A 12,687-nucleotide genomic window follows, 5' to 3' on the forward strand; every position below is an offset into this window, starting at 1 on the left:
TTCTCCCTCTGAGGAGCAGCCTGTGTGACATTTGCCGCCTTTTGCAGTTTTTCCATGGCCTGTTCCATCCCCAGAGTGCTGGGTCAGTCCCTCCTGGGCTCTCCTGCCCTGTGCAATGGGCAGATCCCAGCGAGGGATCCGAGGAGCAGCCTGTGTGACATCTGCTGCCTTTTGCATCTTTTCCATGACCTGTTCCATCCCCAGAGCCCTGGGTCGGTCCCTCTGGGCTCTCCTGCCCATGCAATGGGCAGATCCCTGAGAGGGGAGCACAGAGGGTTTGTGGTGAGGGCCAGGGCTGGGCACACACCTGCTCTGGGAAGGGAACTCTGGATTTCTCCAGGCTGGAGCAGCCAGCTGCCACCCAAACACTGTTCCTGTGCTGGCACCAGCTCCTCAGAGAGAGGGGGAAGTTCCTGCCCAGGGCAGCACCTGTGCCAGCAGCTCTGCTGTTAAAGCTGCCCCAGAAGCTGCTGGGCTGCCTGGGAGCGCTGGAGAGAGGGTGAGGCTTTTCAGGCTGGTAAGGCTGACTGATTTGGGGGCATAAATGCAGTTCTAATGCAAGTGAGCTACTTCCCAGCTCTCAGGTTTCTGTGTCTGTCTCCTCAGGATTGTAGCTGCTTTTTCTGGGGCGTTTTGTGCTATTTTAATGCTGTAAATGCTTTGTCTTGCTTCTGTGTTTTGCAAAATTCTTCTTAAAACGTGTCTGGTTCAGGCCCTTGTGCTGTGTCAACGAGGAATGGGAGGGAATTTTCTTGGTAAAGTCTTGATGTTGGTTGATTGGTGTGGGGTTGTTTTTTGGGTGTTTTAGAAAATGACTATAAAATTGGTGCCAGCCTCTGGCAGGCAGAGGAGGCCGAGGCACAGTGTGTGAAATGTCTTTTATTGCTCAGATCAGAGCAGGCTGGAGCACCCTGGGGTGCTGGGAGGTGACCCTGCCCACAGCAGAGGTGGAATGAGATGGGCTTTGAGATTCCTCCCGGCCTTCTGTGATTCTCTGGTGATTCAGCTCTCCACTGAAGGCTTTAGGAGAGGGTGTCCAAGTCTCAGATACAGACAGAGAAAATGCTTTCCTGTCTTAGCACAGTCCTGAAGTTAACACAGGGCTCCTGCAGCTCCTGGCCCACACAAGGTGCCGTGTTTGGTGCATTCCCTGAGCTCAGGAGAGACATCCCTGAGCATCCCTGAGCATCCCTGACATCCCTGCACTCCCCGAGCCCAGGACAGACATCCCTGCCCTCCCCTGCCTTGGAGCACAGGGTCTGGGGCTGGGAGCTGCTCTCTGGAGCCCTGGGGAGGCAGAAGGGCCCCGAAGGCAGCGGGTGTCCCCAGGCTCAGGGCTGATGGAGAGCCCGGTCCCGGCTCTCCCGGGGCTGTTTGTCCCCACGGTGCTGCTGTCCTGGTGATACCGGTGCTGACCTTGCCGCCTGCCGGGGGGGCTGCTCCGTGTCCTTGGTGCCATCAAGATGTGCGGTGCTGTCCCTGGAGGAGCTGCCAGCTCCCGGGGAGTGCCCGGCTGCACAGCACCTCCCTCGCTGCTGCCCGCGACAAACACGCTCCTGCGCTGTCCCTCTGTTCCCTCTGCCCAGCCCTGTCCCCTCTCCTGGCCCTGTCCCCTCTCTCCCAGCGCTGTCCCCTCTCCCATAGCTCTCTCCCCTCTGTCCCCTCTCTGTCCCCTCTCTCCCATCGCTGTCCCCTCTTTGTCCCCTCACTCCCCTCTGTCCCCTCTCTGTCCCTGTCCCCCAGCTCTGTCCCCTCTCTCCCAGCCCTGTCCCCTCTCTGTCCCCTCACTCCCCTCTCTGTCCCCTCTCTCCCAGCGCTGTCCCCTCTGTCGCAGCCCGTTCCCGGGATGGCAGTGGCGCTGGCGGTGGCGCTGGCGGTGGCCCTGGTGCCGCTGGCAGCCGAGGCGGGCAAGGACCCTCTGCTGAACGTGTGCATGGATGCCAAGCACCACAAGAGCCAGCCGGGCCCCGAGGGCAAGCTCTACCAGCAGGTACGAGGGGGGCTGGGCTGGGCCGGCACACCTGGCTGGGTACCCACACACCTGGATGGCACACCTGGCTGGGCACTGGCACACCTGGCTGGGTACCCACACATCTGGATGGCACACCTGGCTGGGCACTGGCACACCTGGCTGGGTACCCCAGAGCACAGCGGGGGGAGGAGGAAGGGAAGGGAAGGGAAGGGAAGGGAAGGGAAGGGAAGGGAAGGGAAGGGAAGGGAAGGGAAGGGAAGGGAAGGGAAGGGAAGGGAAGGGAAGGGAAGGGAAGGGAAGGGAAGGGAAGGGAAGGGAAGGGAAGGGAAGGGAAGGGAAGGGAAGGGAAGGGAAGGGAAGGGAAGGGAAGGGAAGGGAAGGGAAGGGAAGGGAAGGGAAGGGAAGGGAAGGGAAGGGAAGGGAAGGGAAGGGAAGGGAAGGGAAGGGAAGGGAAGGGAAGGGAAGGGAAGGGAAGGGAAGGCTCTCCTGTGCTCCCTCAGTGTGGGACACCCTCCTTGCTCTGCCCCAGCCCCTTGGCAAAGGAAAGGGGTTTGTTTCTGTTCCTGGGCTGGCACAATTCCTGCTGAGGAGCCGACCTGCTGCTCCAGCCCTGCCTCGCTGCAGTGCCCAGCTCCTGAGGCCACAGTGGCCCAGAGCTTGCTGCAGAGGACAAAGTGCCGTGGTTGCTGAGGGCTGTGCCCCTGGAGCTGCTGCCTGTCCCCTCTGTGCTGCAGTGCTCCCCCTGGAAGGACAACGCCTGCTGCACGGCCAACACCAGCCTGGAGGCGCACAAGGACCAGTCCTACCTCTACAACTTCAACTGGAACCACTGCGGGGTGATGCCCCCCCAGTGCAAGCGCCACTTCATCCAGGACACGTGCCTGTACGAGTGCTCCCCCAACCTGGGGCCCTGGATCCAGCAGGTGGGCTCAGACCCGGCAATCCTGGGACTCTGCGGCTGGGAGGGACCCCAAATCCCACCCAGTGCCACCCCTGCCATGGCAGGGACACCTCCCACTGTCCCCAGTGCCCAGCCTGGCCTCGGGCACTGCCAGGGGTGCAGGGGCAGCCCCAGCTGCTCTGGGAATTCCATCCCAGCCCTGCCCACCTGCCAGGGAAGGATTTCTCTGCCATATCTAGGCTGCCTCAGCTTCTCCCACAGGACAGAAAGCCTCCAAGGGCTTCTCTGGCCTGTGACTGATGGAGGAATTCCTTGTGTCAGGGCCCACCTGTGCTGGGCTGAGGCTCCTCTGGGCCCAGCTGTGCTCCCCCAGGAGGGGCTGGGGGGTCTGGGTGTGGCAGAGCCCCCAGGTGGCACCTGCCTGGCCCTGTGCCCTGCAGGCTGACAGCAGCTGGAGGAAGGAGAGGATCCTGCACGTGCCCCTGTGCAGGGAGGACTGCGAGGAGTGGTGGCAGGACTGCAGGGACGCCCTCACCTGCAAGGAGAACTGGCACAAGGGCTGGAACTGGGCCACAGGTTGGTGCAATTGGGAGCCTGTCCTCACCCCTGGTGGGTCACTGGCAGTGCCCCTGCTGCTCTTGTCAGAGCCCAGGACATCCCTCTGGCTGCCCTGGATGGCTCCAGACCCTGGCAGGGGGCTCAGAGACCTTGGCACGGGGTCACAGACACCTGTGCCTTTGATTTTAGCCCATGGAAACAATTCCCAGCTTTGTGTGAGGAGTTACAGGCCACAAGGGTTTGAGTAGAATGACAGTGAATTTGTCACAGGGTGAAAAAGTAGAATTTTGGGGATTTAGAATGGGGGTTCAAGAGGCAAGATGGAGGAATCTGGGCGTGTCCTGTCTTTCTCCTTCTCCTTCTCCTTCTCCTTCTCCTTCTCCTTCTCCTTCTCCTTCTCCTTCTCCTCTTCTTCTTGGCCTCCATCTTCTGCTGGGATGGTGGCACTTCTGGATTGGTTTAGAGTAGAGACAGACTGTCTAACATAGGTGATAGGTATTAGGAAGTTATTGTAAATAAAGTACAGGTAGTTCTTAGTATAAAAAGCCAACACCACCCCAAGGGCAGGGACTGTGCCACAACCCAACCTGCAGGACAGATCTCAGCAGGTTAGAGAAATAATGGAATAGATAAGAGAAAATAAATAACATTGAGAACCAGAGCCGAGGAGTCTCAGTTTCTCCAGTGGCAGGGCTGGGAGAAAAGGGACTTTCTAACACCTCAGGGATCATCACAGGCACAGGAACGAGACCCTGTCACCTCTCTGGGGTGTCAGGAGGGTGGCCGAGCCCCAGTGCTCAGGTGTGGCCATGGGCAGGTGGGCTGCTCTGCCAGGGGAAGGACAGAGAGGAGCGGCCGTGCTCCCCCTGGGGTTTGTGACAGTGCCACGCTGCTGTGCCCAGCTCAGGTGTGGCTGTGGGCTGTGGCAGGGACAGGATGGCCGTGCCCTCAGTGCCACGCTGCTGTGCCCAGCTCAGGTGTGGCTGTGGGCTGTGGCAGGGACAGGATGGCCGTGCCCTCAGTGCCACGCTGCTGTGCCCAGCTCAGGTGTGGCTGTGGGCTGTGGCAGGGACAGGATGGCCGTGCCCTCAGTGCCACGCTGCTGTGCCCAGCTCAGCTGTGGCTGTGGGCTGTGGGAGGGACAGGATGGCCGTGCCCTCAGTGCCACGCTGCTGTGCCCAGCTCAGGTGTGGCTGTGGGCTGTGGCAGGGACAGGATGGCCGTGCCCTCAGTGCCACGCTGCTGTGCCCAGCTCAGCTGTGGCTGTGGGCTGTGGCAAGGACAGGATGGCCATGCCCTCAGTGCCACGCTGCTGTGCCCAGCTCAGGTGTGGCTGTGGGCTGTGGGAGGGATAGGATGGCCGTGCCCTCAGTGCCACGCTGCTGTGCCCAGCTCAGGTGCGGCTGTGGCAAGGACAGGATGGCCATGCCCTCAGTGCCACGCTGCTGTGCCCAGCTCAGGTGTGGCTGTGGCAGGGACAGGATGGCCGTGCTCTCAGTGCCACGCTGCTGTGCCCAGCTCAGGTGCGGCTGCGGGCTGTGGCAGGGACAGGATGGCCGTGCCCTCAGTGCCACGCTGCTGTGCCCAGCTCAGGTGTGGCTGTGGCAGGGACAGGATGGCCGTGCCCTCAGTGCCACGCTGCTGTGCCCAGCTCAGGTGTGGCTGCGGGCTGTGGGAGGGACAGGATGGCCGTGCCCTCAGTGCCACGCCGCTGTGCCCAGCTCAGGTGCGGCTGTGGGAGGGACAGGATGGCCGTGCCCTCAGTGCCACGCTGCTGTGCCCAGCTCAGCTGTGGCTGTGGGCTGTGGCAAGGACAGGATGGCCGTGCCCTCAGTGCCACGCTGCTGTGCCCAGCTCAGGTGCGGCTGTGGGAGGGACAGGATGGCCGTGCTCTCAGTGCCACGCTGCTGTGCCCAGCTCAGCTGTGGCTGCGGGCTGTGGCAGGGACAGGATGGCCGTGCCCTCAGTGCCACGCTGCTGTGCCCAGCTCAGGTGTGGCTGTGGGCTGTGGCAGGGACAGGATGGCCGTGCCCTCAGTGCCACGCTGCTGTGCCCAGCTCAGCTGTGGCTGTGGGCTGTGGGAGGGACAGGGTGGCCGTGCCCTCAGTGCCACGCTGCTGTGCCCAGCTCAGGGGTGGCTGTGGGCTGTGGCAAGGACAGGATGGCCGTGCCCTCAGTGCCACGCCGCTGTGCCCGCAGGAACCAACCGCTGTCCCTGGGGCTCCGAGTGCCGGCCCTTCCACCAGGTGTTCCCGCGGCCCCAGGACCTGTGTGAGAAGATCTGGTCCGGCTCCTTCAGGCTCAGCCCCGAGCGCCGGGGCAGCGGCCGCTGCATCCAGATGTGGTTCGACCCGGCCCGGGGCAACCCCAACGCGGCCGTGGCCCGCTACTACGCCGGGATGAGGGGGTCCTCCCCCGAGCAGGAGGGCAGGAGAGCCTGGCCGGGCCGGGAGGGCACCCTGCCGCCCCAGAGCCGCGGCACGGAGCGGGCCCTGCCCTGCCCCGGGCTGCTGCTGCTGCCCCTGCTGCCCCTGCTGCTGCCCCCGGGGCCGGGGGGCTCCCCGCGATGGCGCTCCCCGTGACCCCCGGCAGGAGCTGGCACCAGCAGCTCTGTCCGTCCGCCTGTCCCCGTGCTCAGCACAGTGTGCGCTGTTGGACCGTGGTGCCGCCTCTGTGCTGAGCAGAGCAGGGATCTCCGTGCCTCTGCTGTCCTCTCTGCTCTGCCGCGGGGGCTGCTGACACCTGTCCCTCCCCAGGCTGAGCTCTGGTGTGGGTGTTCGGGCTGCTGCGACTCCCTGAAGGTGCCTTTGGTAATAAACTCTGCCTCTGTTTCAGCCCTGCTGTGCTGATGTGAAATGTTCCTGAGGAGGGCAGAGTCCTGGGGGTGCTGCTGGGTGTGGGGTCTGTAAATGGGGGAGTTGGACTGGGGGCAGGAAAGATCATAAAATCACAAATGGTTGGCATTGGAAGAGATGTCAAATCTCATTTCTTTCCACTCTCCTGCCATGGCAGGGACAACTCCCACTGTCCCAGTGTCCAGCCTGGCCTCGGGCACTGCCAGGGATGCAGGGGCAGCCCCAGCTGCTCTGGGCACCCTGTGCCAGGGCCTGCCCACCCTGCCAGGGAACAATTCCTCATGGCCAGGATCCCACCCAGCCCTGCCCTCTGGCACTGGCAGCCATTCCCTGGGTGCTGTCCCTGCAGGCCTTGTCCCCAGTCCCTCTGCAGCTCTGCTGGAGCCCCTGCAGGCCCTGCCAGGGGCTCTGAGCTCTCCCTGCAGCTTCTTCTGTCCAGGTGAGCACCCCCAGCTCTCCCAGCCTGGCTGCAGCTGCTCCTGCTGTTGGTGTCCCGGGGCTGGAGGCTCTGCAGGTGGGGCAGAGGGGCAGAGCTGTCCCTGCTGTGCCCTGGCCAGGCTGCAGCCCAGGTGAGCTGGCTCAGCCCTGCCACACCTGCCTGGGGCCCAGGGTGAAGGTTCCCAGGCTGCAGGACCTGGGCAGGACTTGCTGCTTTGCTGCTCTGGAGTTTTCCTTCCTCTGAGGCAGAAACTTCAACAGAACTTTGTGACCGTGTTCACAGGGGTCCCAGGATGAGGGAAGAGACGAGGATCTGACTCCATGTTTCAGAAGGCTGATTTATTATTTTATGATATATTTTACATTAAAACTATACTAAAAGAATGGAAGAAAGGATTTCATCAGAAGGCTAGGCTAAGAATAGAATAGAAAAGAATGATAACAAAGGCTTGTGGCTCGGCTCTCTGTCCAAGCCAGCTGACTGTGATTGGCCATTAATCAGAAACACCCACATGAGACCAATCCCAGATGCACCTGTTGCATCCCACAGCAGCAGATAACCATTGTTTGCATTTTGTTCCTCTCAGGCCTCCCAGCTTCTCAGGAGGAAAACTCCCAAGGAAAGGATTTTTCATAAAACATGCCTGTGACAATCCCTGGCAAGAGAAAAAAACAGAAGTGACGGTTTACAGAGAGAAATGGCACAAGAATGGACAGCAAAGAGGAGGATGGGAAAGGCAAGAAGAGATTTGCATTCAACAAGAGGCAGATGAAAGCACAGGCTGCTCTGTTCTCCAAACGGTGGGGAAGCACAGGCAGTGATGGATGGGGTGACCAGGTTTGGCACTTACTGTGCTCTTTGTTATAAATTGTTGCTCCTGAAGCAGTCTAACATCAGCAGCATAGTAAGAAATCAGGGAGAATAGGGGAGGAAATTAAAGGCTAATCGAACAGATGGTTTTAAATTATCAGGGCAGGGTAAGAGCAGGGTGACCATTCCTCTGGTAGCACTCACGGAGGGGTAGGGGCAGCCCAAGGGCTGCTGGCAGAGATCTTGGAGCACGAGCAGACAATAAATGGGAATGAAAACCAGCGTGGAGTGAGGCAACAGAGAGGTGGAAAAGAGCAGAGAACCCATGGGATCAACATCTGTAGGTGTGACGGGGGTCACGCACGGTAGGGACGGACGGAGACGAGATCTCTTTGAAGCCAAGTCGTGTAACTTGCAGTTTATTGCAAAGGGCGTGGGTGCAGGGCCCGGCTGCGAGCTGCAGCCCCAGCTCGGAGCAGGCCCGAGAGAAGAGAGGCCTAAAGTGTAAGAGAGTCAATGCAGAGGTTTAAGAGCGGAGAGCATGCAGAAAGGAGGGGGTGAAGGAGTGCAGAGGGAAGACAAAGAGACAAAGAAAGAAAAGGGCGCAAAGGAGCAAAGAGATAAGGGAGAAGAGAGATAAGAAAGCACCAAAAGAGAGCAAAAAGAGAGCGGAGCTCCCGTTACAACACAATAAACCATCTTCAGTGTTGAATATGCAGATTCTCATTAACCAATCTACTACAGCATGCATGTCTTGTAACATTTTTACACAACTTATAAGAATCACTACATTACCATACTATGTTTACGTGTTAAACTCTAAATCTTATTCTTTGGGCCCCATCTGCCAAGCTGCAAGGCCTGCTCTGACTCTTAGGCTTGCCTGCTTGCAGAGGGAATTGTTTCCTCCAGGGGGATTACATTCAACTGGTCACAACTAAGGTATCTCAAAGGTTGCTTTCATTTCAATCTCACTTATAGTTTCTATATTCTCAAAATCTTTGCCAGGCAGTCATATTTAAAAGGCTTTCTTGTTTCATCCTCCCCAACAAACATCCAGTTCCTGAAAAGCTGTGCAGCAGAGAAGGCCAGTCCTTAGGAGCACAGAGAGCAGTGACTGAGGAATACCAGGAAAAGATTGTGACAGAATACTGCAATTTCTGCTGCAGGGGGGCAGCACCTGGGGCTGGCAGGGCACAGACAGGGCATGGGGCTGGGACACACCTGGGACGGGACATCCATGGAACAGGGATGGGACGCACCTGGGACAGGGCTGAGACACACCCGGGACACACCTGGGACAGCACATCCATGGAACAGGGCTGGGACACACCTGGGCACACCTGGAACAGGGCTGGGACAGGGCCGGGACACAGCTGTGTGAAAAACACCAATCACTTGTTTTTAAAATTTTAAAAGTTTAATGGTAATAAAATGGTTATAAAAATAGCAATATAATTACAGTAATAGTAATTTGAACAATTTGGATTAGGACAACATGAGACAATAAAAACAAAGCATTACATACAGTCCAGGTACCTTTTCCGGGCAAAATAAGCCCAAAAAAGGACTCACATTAACAGAAGATTAACCCTTAAAAACAATAACCTGTTGCATATTCATACAGCTCATCCATGATGCATAAATTCCATTCAAACACAGGATTCTGTCTGGGCAGTGTCAGCTCCTTCCTCTGAATCCTTTTTCTCTGTAAGAGCTTTGTTATTTTCCCTTTAATTAAACTTCTTTTGTTTCCCACACCGCCTCAGAAGCCATCTGGCTGATTTTATGCCATTGAGGTGGCTGGGCTATCTTGTGTGTGATGGGTTCTCTGAGAGCTCCTAAGCCCTGGCTCGAGGAGAAACCATCAGGCTTGAGGAGAGACCATCAGGCTCGAGGAGATTTGGGGAATTTCTGGGATTTTTGGCTGCACGTGGATTTTCCCTTAAAAGCTCACCTTTCCCCTCCTGACTCCCCTGTGGCACCCCAAGGATCCCTAAAAGCATTACTGATCAAAGAGAGAGCCAAGTGTGACCAGAGGCTGTTTTTTCATCAGCACATTTTATAGAGAAAAGGTTCTTCTGTTTTCTATAAAGATTTATCTCCCAGCTCCAGCCTTTGGGCTAATGAAGGAAATTATCTCTCCTGAAAAACAAAAACACAAAAGGCAGGGTCAGGCACCTGATAAAATCCCAGTTTTCAGAAAAATGCGTCGTTAATTGTGGTTGTTTGCTGGAGGGAAAAGTGGCCCAGCATGAAAATGATTCTCTTTTCCAACATTTATCCAGAGCCGTTTTCTTGCCCTGAATCCACCGCTCCCCCAGCAAAACCCCGTCCCTCTGAAGAGTGAGGATGGAATAATTCCTGCCTGCTGCCAGGGTGAGTCACCCTGATCTGAGGGCTCTGCTGCCCTGCACAGGTCAGCCATGGATGTCACCCCAAGGCTCCAATTCCCAGAATCTGTGCTACTGGGAGGAATAATAAAAATAATATGTATAATAAAATAATAACTATAATGGATAATAAAAACAACCCCCGTAACAATGACCACTGGGCGCAGATCATCCCTCACCTGGCTGTTTTGCAGCTGAAAGGAGGAGCAGAAAGGAGCAGCAGAAGTGCCCAGAAGCAGGGTTTTATACCCAAGGAGGGCTTCAGAGACCTCCCCTGCTCTTGGCCAAGACCTTCACTAATTGTTGCAGTGTTGTGAGGGTCTCCAGGATGAGATGAGAGATGAAAATTGACTCTAAGTATTCTCAGAAGGTTGAAATATAATATAATATAATATAATATAATATAATATAATATAATATAATATAATATAATATAATATAATATAATATAATATAATATAATATAATATAATATAATATAATATAATATAATATAATATAATATATATTTCATATATATATGCATAAATTCCATTCAAACACAGGATTCTGTCTGCTCACTGTCAACTTCTTCCTCTTAATCATTACAGTGTCTTCATGGCTGAGCAAGGCAGGAAGAAGTTCATTTCTCCTGAAAATGGGGCAATAAATTCTCTTTCTCTGAAAGATTCAGGTGTCCTGTGGCTGCTATCTGGTGAGAGTACCTCTTTCCTTTCTTTAAAAAATGTCCCACATGTATAGCTCCTATTTAACTACAAAAGTAACATTTTAACTATCAAACTACATATACCATACTATTAAAAAGTGAGTACAGCACTACTAATCAACACAACAAAACACATACAGTAAATATCTGCACAGAGCCATAGAATGGGCACTTTTCACAGCTGTTGTACCATTTAACTACCAGGGCTGTGGTGCAGCCCTCACAGTAACTTCCCTTTCCTTGAAGCCACCAAAGTCTCCATCTGAAAGCTCCATGGACCAGATGCTCTCCCCTTCCCCTTGTCCTCCTGGGGAGCAGGAGGGATTTGGGAGCAGGCACAAACACGACCAAGAGTGTGAAATATTCCCATAGAGGAAGGTGTGTGTGAACCCAGGGTCTGCAGCCTGAAGGGAACACCTGGAGGGTGGAAAGGGCTCTGTGGGGTCCTGGGGGCTCCCTCAGCTCCGATTGCCTGCTCTTCCTCAGTGCAAGGACTGAGCTGCATCACATAAAATAGCAGGTGGCTGTCAGAGACATCTTTTCATGAAAAATCCTTCCCTTAGCATCTTTTCTCCTGAGAAGCCGGGAGGCCTCAGGAACAAAATGTAAACAATGATTATCTGCTGCTGTGGAATGCAACAGGTGCATCTGGGATTGGTCTCATGTGGGTGTTTGTAATTAATGGCCAATCACAGTCAGCTGGCTTGGACTCTGTCTGAGACACAAGCTTTGTTATTCATTCCTTCCTCTTCTATTCTTACCCAGCCTTCTGATGGAATCCTTTCTTCTATTCTTTTCATATAGTTTTAATATAATATATATCATAAAATAATAAATCAGCCTTCTGAACCATGGAGTCAGGTCCTCGTCTCTTCCCTCATCCAAGCACCCCTGCAAACACCGTCACAGGTGGCAAATTTAAAACCAGGTACAGGAGGCATCTTTCCCTCAGCAGGATTAATCTTTGGAACATTCTGTCAGAGCAAACGTCAAACAAAACCAAAATCTGCAGAGGCTTCGCCAAGTGGTGGGAGAAATCTGCAGGAAAAACAAATCCATCAAAGAATATCCTCACAAACAGATCTCCTGGCTCAGGAAGCACCAGGGGCTCAGGTGGATGGAGGCTGGCAGGGCAGGGATCCCCCTGTGCTCCACAGGGGCTGGGATGGAGCTCCTGGGGAATGAAACCCCAAACTGTGCTGGGATGGATCTAATGGGGAATCAAACCCCAAATTGTGCTGGGATGGATGCAGCTCCTAAGGAATCAAACCCCAAACTGTGCTGGGATGGATCTAATGGGGAATCAAACCCCAAACTGTGCTGGGATGGATGCAGCTCCTCAGGAATCAAACCCCAAACTGTGCTGGGATGGATGCAGCTCTGGGAATCAAACCCCAAACTGTGCTGGGATGGATGCAGCTCCTCAGGAATCAAACCCCAAACTGTGCTGGGATGGATCTAATGGGGAATCAAACCCCAAACTGTGCTGGGATGGATGCAGCTCCTCAGGAATCAAACCCCAAACTGTGCTGGGACGGATGCAGCTCTGGGGAATGAAACCCCAAACTGTGCTGGGACGGATGCAGCTCCTCAGGAATGAAACCCCAAACTCTGCTGGGATGGATGCAGCTCCTCAGGAATCAAACCCCAAACTGTGCTGGGACGGATGCAGCTCTGGGGAATGAAACCCCAAACTGTGCTGGGACGGATGCAGCTCCTCAGGAATGAAACCCCAAACTCTGCTGGGATGGATGCAGCTCCTCAGGAATCAAACCCCAAACTGTGCTGGGACGGATGCAGCTCTGGGGAATGAAACCCCAAACTGTGCTGGGATGGATGCAGCTCCTCAGGAATCAAACCCCAAACTGTGCTGGGATGGATGCAGCTCCTCAGGAATGAAACCCCAAACTGTGCTGAGATGGATGCAGCTCCTCAGGAATCAAACCCCAGACTGTGCTGGGATGGATGCAGCTCCTCTGGAATCAAACCCCAGACTGTGCTGGGATGGATGCAGCTCCTCAGGAATGAAACCCCAAACTGTGCTGGGATGGAT

General features: G+C 55.4%; 1 protein-coding gene across 1 annotated transcript; it reads left to right on the forward strand.

Annotated features, from left to right (window-relative positions):
• The first annotated feature begins 1,846 nt into the window (after positions 1–1,846).
• Positions 1,847–6,170, forward strand: LOC131096967 (folate receptor alpha-like). The gene is made up of 5 exons (XM_058045600.1): positions 1,847–1,990; positions 2,707–2,895; positions 3,314–3,449; positions 5,631–5,920; positions 6,024–6,170. Exons 1-5 carry the CDS (start codon positions 1,847–1,849, stop codon positions 6,168–6,170), a joined length of 906 nt encoding a protein of 301 aa, XP_057901583.1.
• Positions 6,171–12,687: the final 6,517 nt, after the last annotated feature.

The sequence above is a fragment of the Melospiza georgiana genome, chromosome 2, assembly GCF_028018845.1.
Source record: "Melospiza georgiana isolate bMelGeo1 chromosome 2, bMelGeo1.pri, whole genome shotgun sequence".
Lineage (NCBI taxonomy): Eukaryota > Metazoa > Chordata > Aves > Passeriformes > Passerellidae > Melospiza > Melospiza georgiana.

Excerpts from the sequence above, each read along its gene's own strand:
- LOC131096967 (XM_058045600.1), top strand. The coding sequence starts at position 1,847 with ATGGCAGTGGCGCTGGCGGTGGCGCTGGCGGTGGCCCTGGTGCCGCTG. Across the intron at positions 2,896-3,313 it reads TGGGGCCCTGGATCCAGCAG|GCTGACAGCAGCTGGAGGAA; the intron begins GTGGGCTCAGAC and ends TGTGCCCTGCAG. Across the intron at positions 3,450-5,630 it reads GGGCTGGAACTGGGCCACAG|GAACCAACCGCTGTCCCTGG; the intron begins GTTGGTGCAATT and ends CTGTGCCCGCAG.